At 45.8% G+C, this 15,872-nt stretch overlaps 1 protein-coding gene across 4 annotated transcripts in view; it reads left to right on the top strand.

Annotated features, from left to right (window-relative positions):
* The window catches only part of LOC138481375 (oocyte zinc finger protein XlCOF6-like), a 609,919-nt gene that overhangs the window by 156,884 nt on the left and 437,163 nt on the right, over nt 1-15,872 (top strand). For all 4 annotated transcript variants that reach the window (XM_069613502.1, XM_069613500.1, XM_069613501.1 and 1 more), the window contains exon 3: nt 14,797-14,893. In XM_069613502.1, coding sequence (XP_069469603.1) covers nt 14,797-14,893 — 97 coding nt within the window. The remainder of the gene's footprint in view (nt 1-14,796; nt 14,894-15,872) is intronic.

A 15,872-nucleotide genomic window follows, 5' to 3' on the forward strand; every position in this document is an offset into this window, starting at 1 on the left:
AGATTTAGTTTCTTCCACATATTGTCTGCTCCCTGTCTGTGCTTCACAAACCCGACATGGTCGAGGTGCAATAGCCTCGGTAGGAGATCCTTCAACCTTCTAGCGAAGACCCTGGAAAAGATGTTTGCATCGATGTTTAAAAGAGAGATTGCTCTGTGTGAGGGGCAAAGGATCATTTCCCTCATTGGGCAGTACCACTATGAGAGCCCTGAGGAAAAAGGGAGGAAGGGTTTTTGCCTGCGTAAAGCCATTGTACAGTTTTGTAAGAAAGGGTGCTAGGGATGCAGGATACATTTTGTGAAAGATGGGCAGAGTATTTTTCAGTTTTTAAGTTTGTGATTGCATCAGTGACCTTCTGTTTAGTAAGGGGTCTGCCTAGCTCTGAGCGTTTGGACTGCTCCCGACGGGAGAGTGTGATACTCTGTAGATATTCTGCTGCCTCTTCTCACGCATTGGCCTTGTCCAGACTATATAGTTCCCGATAGAAATCCATGAAACAGTGAGCTATGCCCTCAGGCTGGTCATAACATAAACTGTGTGTGTCCCAGAGCGTTTTTATCCTTCTATCGAGTATGTAGTCAACCCTTGTGAATGATCTGTGGGGATAAGAGAAAAATGTGCAACCCCCAGTTCAGGGTGGAGCCCCCCCCCCAGTGTTGCATCATCTATACACCTCGAAGCCCTCATTCAGGGCCTGCTCTGCTGGGATTCCCCCCTATCCTGCTGCTCCGACTCGAACATGCAGTCGAGATGGGAGGCCCTGGTAGTGTTGAAGTCACCCCTGTAAGGAAGGCATGGTATCAAACAGTAAGACGGACACAAGTGATCCAAGTTCAAGGGTGTTTATTGAACTTCAATTGGGTTTGAAAAAGCCTATCTAAACCTAAATCTAAATATGGGAGCAAGTTACGACAATCAAATAATAATAACGCAGTCCTAGTGGTGTCAAAATAAAACGGCCTATACTAATAACCTCGATTGCCAATCCTTGCTTCTAAATACAAATAGTGTGGGAAACAATGTTATGTAAAAGAAAAGTGTTCAAGAAATGATATGTCAGGATATCCATTCCGTTGGCTTCCCTTCCCCACGTTTTCGGCACGCCACAAGGCGGCACACTCGAGCTTAGCACAGTCTCTGGCTTCTCTAACATGAGGGTGCAGTTCAAACTTTCAACATCATGGACTTCTTTGCCATTCAAAGTCTCTTTTCCAGAGGGCCTCATGCAATACGACAAACAACAAAGTTCCTTTCTCTTTAGGGTTTCACACGTAAACATTCTCGGTTAATCTTCTGTTCACCCCGAGTACCCCTCTGCTCGGACCCACCTTCTTAGGATTTCACACATGCAATTTCACGGGTGATTTTCTCTTCACCCGAGACCCCCACTCCGTTGGGTTCAGACCAACTTTAACACAAAACCTTCTCGGGTGATTTTCTCTTCACCCCGGTTCCCCCTCCATCAGGCTGAGACCCACTTCAACACAAAACCTTCTATTGATCTCCCTCTGCCGGGCTCGGACCAATTTTATCAACTTTGCCACAAATGTTCTTTACTATATTAACATCGAACACTTTCGATTGTGCACAGGGTTTTGCTTGAACCGTCACAGGACCACAATGATTCACAATTTGCTGCAACTCTTTCACTTTTTTTAATTGTATCATACAGTTAAATAAATAACTTGTAATACATAACAGCAGTGCCATTACACATATACGAAGTGACCAGCCAACTGGGTGAGCCACAATGGGATGAACAGTTTAAAGGAAAAACAGTATAAAACTTTCATTTCTCTAACATTAAAATTATACCATACAACTCTTTCCCCCTTTTAGTAAGGAAAACAATTAAACCCTCATGTGAGCCAAACATAAAGGACTCCCATAAAGCAACGGGAGACCAGAAGATTCAAACCCTGATGCTCTAAGGGCCCTACTGCGCAGTTGAACCAAGGCATTACAGTCGGAGAGAAGATGTGCCGATTCCATCACCTCTTCACTACCAAATCGACAGAGTCTATCTCCCTTTGGAATAATCGACCACCTGCCTACAGTCTCATAAGTGTTAACAGCATTGAATGTAAGTATTAGGTAGTCCCACACAATGTGATTTCCGACTAACCTACTAATGTATGAAGGGGTCACCATCCTGTCAAGTATGTAGGGAAAAAACATGTTCGCCATTGATTTGGAGGCCAGGTTAATAATTATTTGGTCTCGGTTGTTGTTTAACAACTTACCCCTCATGGTACGCTTCAAGGGATTCAAACCCAGCATCAGAAGAGAGCTCCCAAGCACCTGGTCAGCAAGACACTGCATCCCACCTATGGTGGAGAGTGTCATGTAGGGTACTTTGGTGATAAAGGCATCGAAAAGGATCCCCATGAGAGTGTTGCTCTGAGTGTGAGCTAACTTCCAGTAGAGCATCAAGCTGCTTAACATAATTCGCTCTTAAATCAGAAAGAGGTGACTCTCTAGAGCAATCATTTCAGCAAGGACGTAGGAGGGCAATCTCAAGAGACGTCTGAGCAGTTTGGTTTCAATCAAAGAGAGAACCCCCCAGCCGTCCCAGGGCCCAGACTTTGGCTACATAGCAAAAGATGGAAGCCATTTTCGCAGTGTACAGCTTGAGCAGTGTTCCCACCGAGTAACCCCCTCCCCTTCTGGCAAAAGAGCATACACACTGTACCTTTAGGCCATTCAGAAGGGATACGCCTCCAATATTAACTTCAAAGGTGATCCCAAGATAGACGTTCTGGGACACAACCTCAATCGGAGTGCCCTCCATGTTCCAACCGATTCTGACTGTGCGTCGACTGGGGATTTCAGAGACCATGATCTTGGTTTTCATGGTGTTGACACTGAGGGAATTCAGGACCGAGAAGGGTTTAAGGTTGTTAAGTGAGGTTTGGAGACCACCTGGCGTGTTTTCTAGAAGCACAATGTCGTTGGAGTATCCCATCCACAATACCACCATCTCGCTGAGCTTAGGCGGTAGGCACTTGGGGTCGACCAGCGCTAACCCCATGTCGGAAAGGTAAAGGTTGAAGAGAATGGGTGCTAGGATGCACCGTTGTTTTAGGCCAACATCAGTGTGTATCCAGGCTGATGTTCCCCCCATTAGCCTCCAACCGTACCTTAACACAGGATTCAGCGTGTAGCAGCATAATCATTTTTAGGAGACCGGATGGAATCCCCCAGCTATCCAGCTTCCCCCAGAGTCTTGCACGGTCGACCGTGTTTAATGCAACACTGTAATCTTCAAATGCTGCATAGATGGGTTTCTTACGAATCAGCCGGGCTTGCTCGATGATAGTGGTGAGGGCTAACATGTTGACCGAAGTCAAGCAGCCCTTTCTGAAACCGATTTGGTTCCAGGGGATGATGTTTCCGACCTCTGCCCAGTTCGTCCAATAGGACCCAGGCAAAGACCTTGGAGGAATAATCCAACATTGCCAATAGGCGATAATTACGGGGTTTGGTGGGAGGACCAGAATGGGTCTGGGACTATGAATGGGATTATGGACTGGGACTAGAATACTGTCATGCCAGGAACAAGGGAGAACCTGGGTGACAGCAATATAACTAACTAAAGAGGTCATGCAGAACCTTTGCCCAGAGGGAGATGTGGGCCTTGATGATCAGGTTACAAATGCCATGCGGCACCGGTGCCCGAGAGGATTTACTGGTGCTGATGAGCCTGGCAATCTCAGGTGAGCTTTTCACAGATTTCCAGGTACCGGCCTTCCGGGGCACGTAGGACTTTCTGGGGTTAGGGTGACCCAGTGTAGCTGAGATGTAGGCAATCCATCTATGCTCCGGAATGCCATCAAGGGCCAGAGGGGGCGAGCTCTGGTCATTGACCATCTGCCAGAATTTCATTGCATCATGGTCAATAGTTGTCATCACCAGAGCATGTGGCAGTCCCTGGAAAACCTGTGGGCTCTAAGCCACTTAGTGTAGTTAGCCTTAATCAGCCTCCTGCCTTCGGCATGCACAGCTGGATCTTCAGCCACACGTGATAACTTTCGCAATTTTGCGCAAGTAGATCTCTTTTTATCACAGATTGCTTTAACAAAGTTATGTCTATGGATCTTGGCAGGACCTGTAGCCCTCCGGTTGTTCCCCTTCTTTACCCTGGTAACACTCTCAGATACCTGGGCGATAAGCCCCTCATACTGTGATAATTTCTCTAGACCCCAGCAAACCCACAGAAGTTGGAACCGGCCCTTTTGAAGGGAAGTCAGAAAAGACCCTGCAAGCTGTTACCAGGGCAAACTCAACTCTGATGGTGTTCGATCCTACTCTAGTCAATGCTCTATTCAGTGTAAGTGAACCAGTGTTCCGTCGCCATTACTGGGGTACTCCACATCAAGTGCAAGGGTGACAGGAAAGTGATCACTCTCCAGTGTTCACTTTTCAGCTGGATACCTTACAGAAACCTTTGATTGAGCATCCATGTGGTTCCGGACCACTCTGTCAAAGGTATTGTATCTTCCTTTCAAAGTTCAATCACTCATCAACAGTTGAACTTTACTTGCATCTTTTATCACACATATTTCAAACAATGTTTATTCCAGTGCTCACCATGCGATGTTGCGGCTTGCAACCTTGGCTTCAACACAGACAGGTACTGTATCGGCCTCCCCAACTCGCCGGCTGTGTTGATTTCACTGACGCTGCTTTGTTCTTGTAGCCAAAGACAGTACCACAGCGGGTAATTCTCCCTGCCTTGATTCTGGATGCGGGAGGGCCTTGGGTATCCCCGACACACAATGCAGGATTCTTCAGCCTGTTCTCCTGGTCTTTATGCTTTCCAATCTTGAGGACTCATGAAAGCAACGGGTCCTTGTCGAAAAGGTCAGGGGAACTTCCCTCCGTGCAATCCCCTTCTGTTTTGTTGTCTTTCTTCTCTTTTTAAACTGCCATCTTGGAACTGCTGTTTTCTCATGTGCTTTGCCTCGCTCAGAGTGTGCTCTCATACACCGCCTTTTATCCGTGTGGGGAAGCTTAATGGAAGCAGGTGTGTTTGATGGTCAGTAATTGCCGCCTGACCATTGTATTGGGACACGTCAGGTATACGGCTCGGGTGTTAGTCCTTTTTCTCTCATAGCAGGCTGTCGTGAGAAAATGTTCATGTTGTAAGGGGGGTGGGGGATTGAAGTTCCTAAATATCCGGGGGGGGGGGGCGTTGGAGTTGCTCAATATCCTGGTAGGATGGGGTAAAGGTGTTATAAGGAAGGGGATACTGCGTCTCATCATCAGGTCTCCCACTTTCCGAAGAGCCCTCACCCAGGTGATCCTCCTGCATGGGTCCACCCCCACAAACTGGATCCAAAAGTGATGGACATGTCCTGGCCACCTGGATGACAGATGCCCGGGGACTAGTAGGTGAGACAACTTCTGGTTTCTAACCCCCCCCCACCCCCTGTATCATCCGCCCCCCAGCCCTCTTGTGTGCGGATAGCCTTCTCAATAAATTCCCACTGGCAAATGTTTTGGGCGTAGAGTGTTGCTAATGTGATCTTCCTACCCATTAATCTGCCCCTGACCATGAAGAGTCTCCCTTCTGTGTCAGGGGCATGGGCATGTGTGATCTCGATCATCTTAGCCATGACGATCCATCACCCTTTTCCACTTTCTGACACATAATTTGATTTCCTTCCCCTTCCTGTAGGAGGTTTCTTGCATGAAAAGTATCCCCATACCATTCTTCTTCATATCCCTCCCCAGCAGACAACGCTTCTTGGGAGTGTTGAGAGCCTTGTAATTCAGGGTGGTTGTCTTAAAGGTACCCATGACCCCATTCTCGAATTTCCCCTGTGGTGCACGCCAGCTTCCTCTCAACAGAGGTATTAAGCGCGCTTCCCGTAACTAGGTTGAAGCGGTGATCACCAGATGTAGCAACATTCCCTTTTCCCTCCCCTACGGTGCGGCTGCAGGTACATTTCCCCAAAACCAGCATAAGTGATAACGACTGTGTAACTAACCAAAGCATAACTGGGGGTTCTTCACGTGTGCAGACGCCTGGTAAAACCAAGACCACTGGGGTGCAGCTGCCCCCGGTCTTTCCTCCTACCCCTCTCTCCCATACAATCTCCCAATGTTGTGATGCCCCCATGTATTTTCCAAAAAGTGTCCGTGTGGGGATCTTATCCATTTTTGACTGATAAAAGTCCAAAGTCAGGTGGCCTCGACTCTGGCCTTTCACATTACTTCATCAGTCTCTTCTCAGATGAGTCTACCAGCTTGTGAACTTTACGAGACCCCAACATCTTCTTTCTCGAAGCAGTCCCGGTGAAGGCCTTCAAGAATTTTTCCTCCTTCTCCCTCTTTCCTCCCTGTGCCACTGGTTTGAATTCTTCCAAGAGCTTTTCAACAGTAGTATCAATCACTGCTTCTTCTGTGGGCCTGTACTGCTTGTTCCTGCATTCAAAGGAGATGGAGAAAGGGAAGCCCCACCCGTACCTGACCCCTTTTTAAGCTAAACATGTTGTGAGCGGTTTGAAGGACCTCCTCCCATCCAACGTTTCTCCCAACAAGTCTTGGAATATTTTGAGGTTGGAGCCCTCGTACATGATTGAGTCCTTTTGTCAGCCCCTCACAAGAATGTCAAGCTTATCCTTGTCGTAGTAGCACCTGGTGAGGATCGACCTGGGGCCACCTTCACTGTGAATACGATCAAGCCGCTTGTCCCTTGGGTAGTTCCTTCGAATAGGAGCACCAGGATGTTCCTCACTGATCTTTCTAGGTGCTTGGGCATCTCAACTTGTCTTGCGGGACCCCCAGGAATCGTATGTTGCTTCTCCTTTCCCTCCCCTCCATGTCCTCGACCTTGATAGTGACCTCGCTCTCTATTTGTTCCAAGGTTGTTGGGTGTGTTCTGTACTTCATCTCCATAATGTCTGTGGATGTTTGATTGTTTTCCACTGCCTCAACACGGTCCTCCACCTTGGACACTGTGCCTTTTAATTCCGTTGGAGAGGCCTGCACATCCGATCCAAGGGCCTTGATTTCCTGGAGGATCCTGAGGATGTCGCTCTTCGATGGAGCCTCTTCCTGGTCCTGCCCTGCTGGGGCGACCTGCGCTCCCGCATTCTCTGCAGTTGTGCTCCGTTTGCCACAGGTTATTTTCCAGCTTAAGTCCTCTGTCTGCCCAAACGCCATACTCCGGCCCCTCACGTCTTTTTTACCAAGTCAGGGGCCCAGGCGGCCCTCCTTCCAGGTTTCTGCGTACCCCATGCTGTCCTCACCGGAGCACTTCTAGAGAAAAAGCCCTGTCTCTCTATTGAGCTTTGCTGGTCCCGTGCCATGCTTCTGCTCCCCTGTGTGGCCTCGACTCCCTGTTCCGGATGGAGGGGGGGCACAGAGATGGGTGAGGGGTGCATGTCTCCACTGAATGGGGCCTCTTCCTGCCACCCTTCATTCCACTGGCTCCACAAAGCCTCAGTCGTTGAACTCTGTGCCGAGTCGGGCCTCTGGGGCGTTCATAGCTCTCTCTGCAACTGGCAAGGCGAAGGAGGAGGGCCCAGATCAAGAGCGGGCCTACCCCTGCACCATTGTATCTCTGGGGCGGCCAACTCCCTAGGGGTCTCCTCCACCTTTGACCCTCTCCTCACCTCCTCCCGGTGGCAGCGATTCCCCCTTTCACTCAGGCAGGACACCCGACACGCCTCGCGGCCTTGGCAGGAGCGTTAACTCGCAGGCCCGGCAGTCGATCCAGAGCTCAGCCACGGTTCTTCTATTTCACCACCTCGGAGTCCATTACGGCCTCATGTTTTTGCTGTTTGGGGTCTTGGATGCCCCCAGAGCCGACACCAGCAGTTCCGTGATGTGTGGGCAGGAGCGACACCTCTTGTTTGCCCGTGGGCAGGGGGAGTTGGGGGGTGGGACTGTGTGCTCCGCTCAGACAACCATCGTGTCTGCGCCCCCTGGTGAACTCCATGTTTACCAGTTGTATGTGTCGAGTGTGGGGTGCTACGTGATTTGTCAATATGTGGTTGCTTGGATGGACGGAATTTCACTTGGCCAACTAATATGAGGATGTTGCACTTAAAGTTGCATTTATTAGTGTTGCTATCTAACCATAGGGCAACTAACGGAAGTTGGGGGCTTTAAAATGTTTTGCATGCACATTACATGAACACTAGGTGAACATTTGGTAAACATTAAATGTGCATTTGGTCAGCATGACATATTTAAATGATATGTAACTTGCATGCATTCTTGGCAGACCTGAGACTGGTCATACAATTACAGGACAGAATGGTTTTGTTATAAATGTTATGTTATGTGGCATTTGTACAGTGACCAACCACCAAGGCTCTAAAGCACCCCATCCAACCTGGAAACACGGCGGACCACAGTCCAAACATACATGATAAAAAGCACATTGTTCTGCTGGCGAAGGACTCTAGATGACACATTACATTTACAACCGCATGCAACTGACAATGCCTGTGAGAGATGCCCACCTCTGCAATGATATAACCAGTAGTGCACGTCGTAATGCCCCACACCAGTGAGCACATGGGCACCTGCATGAGGCATAAAGGCACCCATAAACAGACCCGCTTAAAAAACAAAAAACTTTGTTATGGGGGAAAATGCATTGTCACAGATATTTTGTTTATGCACTGCTACAATTCAACTGATACAAGCAAACATTTTGTAAGTGGAGATTTCAAGTCATTGTTTAAATGTTATAGTGTTGTGTTACTTTCTAAAGGCGTGTGGGTATTATTGTGTAATTCTTTGGGGGGGTTGCTTTCTGGCAATTCGGGACTAGAGCCATAGGATCACCCCAAGGACCTGGGGTTGAAAAAAGTGGCATCAAAAGGTGCAGATTGGTGAACTTGCGTGGAAGAGTCTGTCTTTTACAGTGTGCCTTAAGCATGATTGTGTTCATTGTATGTTTGATTATAAAGAGTTTTAGGAAGGTGTCCTTGGGTTTGAAGTCAGTGAAGTTGTGCCACACCACGTGTGTGAGGGGGATGGCCACACATCTATTGCCAAAGTGGCCTATCTGGGAACTCATTGATTCTTTATTCAGTCAGCACTTTCTATTGACTCCCTTGATTTCTGTTGATCACAAGATGGAGTGAAAGGCTCAATCATCTTAAAACCCCATAGATGTAACATACAAATAAGGGGTGAGTGGGGTCAACAGTCAACATTAAGTTGACTGGCTCTCCTCTTCATTCCCCACGGGTGCCTGTATTATCTTTCGCATGTTCGTAAATTCAGATTTAAACAGGCCTATAGAAATTGAAGCCACGTGAGTGTGCAAAGGCAATTGTTTATTCCACTGTTGACGAGACATTTGATGAAGGGTTTGGAGCATGATGAGGAATAACTTCAATAGGCCTGTGAATCACTGTCAGTAATGGTGCTATATAAGCGAATTCGTTTTTGCACTCTACAATTCTGTCTGTAGAATTATGTATTTTGTTGAGTATCCTGAGGAAACTGGCAGTCCAATGTACCAGGTACCACACTAGTCCAAATTTGCACATACTGTTCCTTGAATAAAAGTGGTATTTCTCAGAAATGACTGTGATTCTGAAAAGCAGTTGCGTATCTCCAGCAGAAGTATGCCACCCTAGACCGGGGAGAAGTGCACTATCAGACATAGTTTTAAGTAGTTATTTAAGCGGAAAGATGACAAAACAGAGCTTGCAGTGTACATAGATTACAGTAGTGGCTGATGGCTTGAATCTGTACATTATTAGTTCTGCTTCAGGAAGTAAAAGCTGGAAAATACAATTCAGCACTGCCACTTTAAAACACGGTCCAGATAGTGACCGTTATATATACCGCCACTGCCAATGTAATGCAAATGTTTATGATGCCTTGTCTACCTACGCCATGCCCTGCAAAACATTTCCCCTTGCTGCATGTAGCCAAATATATGCAGGTATTCCCACTGTCGACCCTATATGCACCGTAATCAGGCAACCTGTTTTAAAGCTACAGACATGTTTCTCGTTCATCCCATTCAATGTGCGTGTGCTAGTGCAGGCGTGCAGTGGCACTTCTGGGCAGTGCTTAATTTGTAAAAAAAAAAAATAAGTGCCAGGGCCCAAATGTTTTCTAGCATTCCTGTGACACTGCGGGTGGGCAGTTCCCCACCATCAGCGCTACCACCACCCATAACTGCTCTCCACAGTATCATCATATTTGGGGTTACACTACAGCCCACACCTGCTCATTGTGGTTGATGGATGCACTGACTATCGCCACTTCATAATTAAAGGAGTCTGAGACAGTTAGTGCTGGGGCTCAAAAATAAGTGCCAGGGCGGATCCCTGGCAAACACCCCCACAAATTAAACACAGCTTCTGGGGCACACAGTTCACGGTGCATGTGATATGAGAATGGCAACAAGCTGTGACGCTCACCTCCAGATTCTGAGAACAGTCATAGTCTGATCTCAGAATAAAGGCTGGTAGTGGCGCCATAAACTGAAAGCAAGGCAAGCTTTGCAGTTTGTAAAACACGTTTGGCACCCAGACATCCTTTTTGTAGGTCTTTGTCCTATGGCATGACAAGAATAGGAGTTGGACCACTGGATATGCTTTAAACAAAGAATTTAATTTACTGAAATGCAAAACTGCCTAACCTGCCCCCTGCTGCTATGATGAGATTCCCCATCTTCAACTGAAAAAGCTTAGGTGCTCGTCAGGAGTCTGTCCTCTGTTCGAAACCTACTTTAACTAACTGGCGCTACCACTAAATGCAAATGATAACAACTAAAGAAAATGCCTGCTAGGCTTGGCTTGTTAGGATTGTGTGGCTGACTCCCTCTTCTTGTAACAGTTCTTGAAAATAAATGTTCCTCACAGTTCTCTGTGTTTAGCCTTTGTCAGCAGACCTTTGCACAAAGTTCACTTGGTTTGGTGAAAGCACCATTCGACTCTCAAGGCTTTCCAAATGAATTGATTTCCCTTTCAGTCCTCCACAACCGGGGAACTTTCACTGAAGCACGGTAAAGATTACCATTCTCATCCCCTTTCAAACACTTGGGATATATCTTGACAGCCCTCTCTTAAAGAAATTAAGCCTCTTTTCAGGCTCGGCATCAGTAATTGTTATTTTCTACTTTCTCTGGAGGACCTCTTGGCCCTGCTCATTATTTTCGGTTTCTGTACTGTTGCTTGATCTCTTTAGATCTTAACTGGGCCCTCTTGCCCCCAGAGCCGTACCTGGAACCAAACGTGGCCCTGGACTTTTCTTTTTCAAAGGGGCCCCCTATTTCGCCGAACGAGCGAGCACAGTGCGTGAGCCCAACCCTTCTATGAGGGGATTGGGAGTATACCCCAAGAAAATGTTGAATATAATTAGTCAAAATGAATGCATTTAAAGCATGTTTTAAACATATGTGGATTTAAGTCATGTTTTATATAAATTCATGATCGCTCAGAGTAGATCTTCTATGACAGAGGGACCTGGGACGTTTCACATTTTGTAGCTGAGAAAAACGAATTAATCCGGTATTAAAGGTGCCGAGACAACATGCATCCCTAATCCATATTATCCTATTCCCGTGATAAAAGGAATTCGTAAACAAGCATTTGCAATGCAATGCTAGAAGTTTTGGCTTTGTGTAGACTTGGGAAAGGCATTTGCCAGGCACTGCCATAGTGGTATTAACTGGATTGTAGCAGCTGCAAAGTGGTGAGAGTACCTGGGCATAAAATAGCAGTGCTTGTTGAATGCCTAATATTGACACACAAGTTTAAACTGTTGACTTTGCCAATTTTAACAGGACTTCAGTGAAGGAAGGGCATAGTGCTTATAAATTGAGTGGCTGAAGGCAGACCTGGTTGACGTTTTCATTACACCAGTAGCACTTTTACAGTTTGAATCAAGTCATTAGCTCACAGAATTGTTTTGAGAAAACACTGGCAGATCTATTTCTATGTCAATATATAGAAATAACACAAGCAGGTTTATAAGGAAAAGATATTCAAATATTCAGTGCATGATCTGATGTGAATTTGTTTTTACATTTTAAATTGTTAACCGCTAAAAACCCAAATGGATCTAATGAAAAAATAATAACCGGAATAGAGTCTGTGTGCTGTCAGCTGTCATTGCGGTTGAATGACTAACCCATAAATAGGAGAATCCAGCCCAGTGACAGCTAATATTCCAGGTCATTTTGTGTTGTGGAAAGAAGTGTGAGCTGTCACTGCTAGGGGTTGTAAATGTCTTCTGCAGCAGAGCAGTGGCATCCCTCCTTCCTTAATGCCCCCAGAATCAGTAGAAATGGTTTGAATTGGTGAAAGCCGTTTGTGGTAATGGACCAGTGGTTTAGCGGACAGAGCTCACAAGCACATTGCAGATTGTGTGGCATTCACACAAGATTACATCATAGAAAACACTTTCCGTTTTAAACATTTGCAACTTTACATGCATAGGGGGGGGCAGGCTTTTCCGAGCAGTATCAACAAGGAGAATATGCTTGCCACGCGTGATGACCTACAAAGAGCTTTCAAATAGAACGCCATTTCTGGCTCCTACTCCAAAAATGAAGCTTGCGTAAAAACACATGTGTGCCCAATGGTGAACTACACTGCAATGTTTAACACCAACGAACACACGTTAACCAATAAAATACTCCTCAATGTGATATATCGACTGAACAAGGTGCTGCACCTCAAGACATGCTACACACATCTGACCAATATAGTTGCAAAAGGTTGTGAGGGTATATGTTTCCACATATGGTCCTGCTCAAACACATTTTGTTTGCTTGCACCATTGTGTAAGTATATGCAAAAAGTACATGGATATATATATATAGTTCCACTTATAAATATCTTTGCGCTATGAATTCATACTCAGAAGAAAAACAAGGGAAAATAGTTCACCTATTATTCAAAAATTGCAAAAAGTGCTGCTCCATCGCATTGTGCCACTTGTGTGCGGTCACACTAACTAATTCCCAGCGTTCAGACCACGAAGACCTATAAGTTACAGCTCATGATTCACCTCCAAATATAATGAAATCGTAGACGTGAAAGTGTCACACTTCTTCTATGCCGTTAAGAAGTAGAATTGCGCTCCAAAACGTGATAGAGGTAACATAGCACCCCTTCGGGTCTCACTAATGTGAGATTGATCTAGAATTAATTTGCGACACACCAGATAAAGCAGCCAAATGCAGGGATCTGCCAAAGTGCTTCCCTAAAACCAGTGGCCTCAGTGCGCTGAACGGCGTTCCACTTGTTAGCAGTCACCAGGTTGGATTGGATGACCTAGAAACACCTAGATGGTGTCGTCACCAACGCGTGACGTCATATCCTGCACCCCGTGAAGTTGTAAACAACGCTAGAGTTCGTGTATACCATTGAGGTTCTAAAGAACAGTAAAACTGAAAAATAAATGTAAAACTCAAGCTTGGCAATAATTAATCTCATGAATGATGACATGTTACTGCATAATCATGACTTAAACTACACATTAAATGACACAAAGGCAATCATTAGTGATTTGTTACCATACGGTAAAAATAAAATAACGTGACTGTAAGCAGCTGTGCTAATGCGCCCCACTGAACGGGCTTGGGTTTGAGCACATAAGCATATATCAGCTTGAGTGTGAATGTTAAGAGGTGATTCTGTTAAAAATGTGGGAAGTACCAATAGACTAAAGTGAAAGCACACACTCAAAAGGCGTGCACTATGAGGAAGCACGTAAGAATTAAGACGTTGCATGCCAAAATATGGGAAATACCAGTTGAGTGGAAAACACCCAGCCATAAAGCATACACTATGAGGAAGCATGTGAGAATTTGAATGTGCATGATATTTACAGATAAGGCCATTTCAAGTCTAAACTCAATACCAATGCTACATCACACATACATCCCAAGTGAAAGGTCTCCCAGATACGCCCATGGATCTATTTGATGGACGCAAATACCAAAATGCGAGATTAATGGGATGTCAAAAACTCAAATAATAATGCTGTAAAAACAAATTATTTATGTGACCCCCGCCCACCCACCGAGCAAACATTATCCAGATTCCCACTCCTCCATTGCAGCCAGTCCGAGGTGAGCACGCAGTTCCTCCAGTCCAGCCAGCACCCCAAGCAATCTATTCAATTGATTTTGCAATGCACCTGAACTTTACTATCCTGCTCTGCTCGCTTGCTCGCCTCGCAGTTGCCAATCGTCCTTGTCAGAAGGTAAAAGCACTCAGCAGAGCAGCAAGCCAGTGCACTGAGGCCAGGTCGCCCGTGCCTGTGTGCAGCCCTGCACCTGCACAACTGTGTGCAGACATAGAGCCATTTGATAGCACACCGTAGCCTACCTACTGCAGGGCACGTGCGGCTCTCATGCACAGGCGCGTGGCGAACCCGACCCGGCCCCGTCATCAGCCCTGTGGGAACTGGCTGGGAAGAAAAGAAATGCGCAGCCAGATCCAGCACGTGGCTGGCTGGGTGATCATTTTCGTTTGTTCCATGTATCCTTCCGCTACCCAAAGAGGCCCTGTGCCCGAATGCCTATGGGGAAAGACCCGGTATCCCGGTGGGGCAGCCCAGCCCTGGGCATCTCATGCTTATTTGCGTATCAGTCACTGTTTGTCTGTGTCTTTATGGGCGGCCATGTCTTGTTAAAGCATTGGCTGACACTGCACCATTTACAGAAAGAACAGTATCTTCAAGTCTATTCACTTACATGTTTACCTTATTTTTTCTCCAATTTAGAAGACTCTCATTCCACTTTACGTAAAAAGGGTCGGTCGTTATGCTTCTCATGTGTTGTACTTTTATCCAATTCAGATAAAGAATGGAAGAAGATGTACAAGCATTTGGGCACCCACGACTATGGCATACATCCTCATTCGTGTACAGAGTGTGAGCAAAGATTCTTCAGAGTGTAAGTAACCTTTGTGAGCTTTGTTTTTGAAATATAAAATAGGAATTTGTTTTGGTCTATTTTATTGTCATTGAGCATACCAAGTCCTATCCTTTCTGCTATAAAAACCTTGTACTGTAACAATCAGGCAAAAGAAAGGTACGGACAGAGGGACGAATGCACCAACGCTTTTGAGGTTAATATAGGCGTACGGCAAGGTTGTGTTTTATCACCTATATTGTTTTCCCTCTATATGAATTCTTTGGCAGACCCTTGATTGTGATGCTCCAAAATAGGGCAACATGAAAATCGGTGTACTTTTGCATGCCAATGATGTCTTAATTTCTCAATCACCTGTGGGAACTAACAAACAACTTCTGTGTCTTCAATCTTTAGCAAGGAACGAATATTGGAAGTTAATCTGGACAAAACTCTATCTATGGTGTCATAAACAAAGAAAAACGTATTGTTGGAATAAAATGGATATTACATCTGACAGGTAGACTCTTTTGACTACCTTGGTGTAAGAATAAGAGCAAATGGCCCCTTGGGAAATCATGTTGATCGTAACGGCTGTAATGTACTCCAATGGGTTTGCACAACCTTATCATTCTCGATAAAATGTGGGGGAGATCTACGTTCTTGAAGTATACAAGATACAGACTCAACCCACTTCCCTTTATGGGGCGGAACCTTTGGGTTGTACAGGGTATTTAGAAGAGCAAACATTTCTAAAGAAATCTAGCTTGCATACCAATGTGTGCACCGACTATCTCCCTTTGCTTTGAGTTTGGTCTGTTACCCTTTATTTTTGCCTTCTGGTTAAGAGCCCTGCCTGTTTGGCTTTTTATCAGCACAAGGGCTTAGCTACAGAAAAAGATAATGTCGGAACTATGGAAGCAAAAAGAGGGTTGTAAGTGGAAATGGCTGAAATTCATAAAGCTGCTATTAAATGACCTATCAATGTCTTATTTATGGAAAGAAGACGGTACTCAAATAC

Source organism: Ambystoma mexicanum, chromosome 5p, assembly GCF_040938575.1.
Source record: "Ambystoma mexicanum isolate Mex_15411 chromosome 5p, UKY_AmexF1_1, whole genome shotgun sequence".
Lineage (NCBI taxonomy): Eukaryota > Metazoa > Chordata > Amphibia > Caudata > Ambystomatidae > Ambystoma > Ambystoma mexicanum.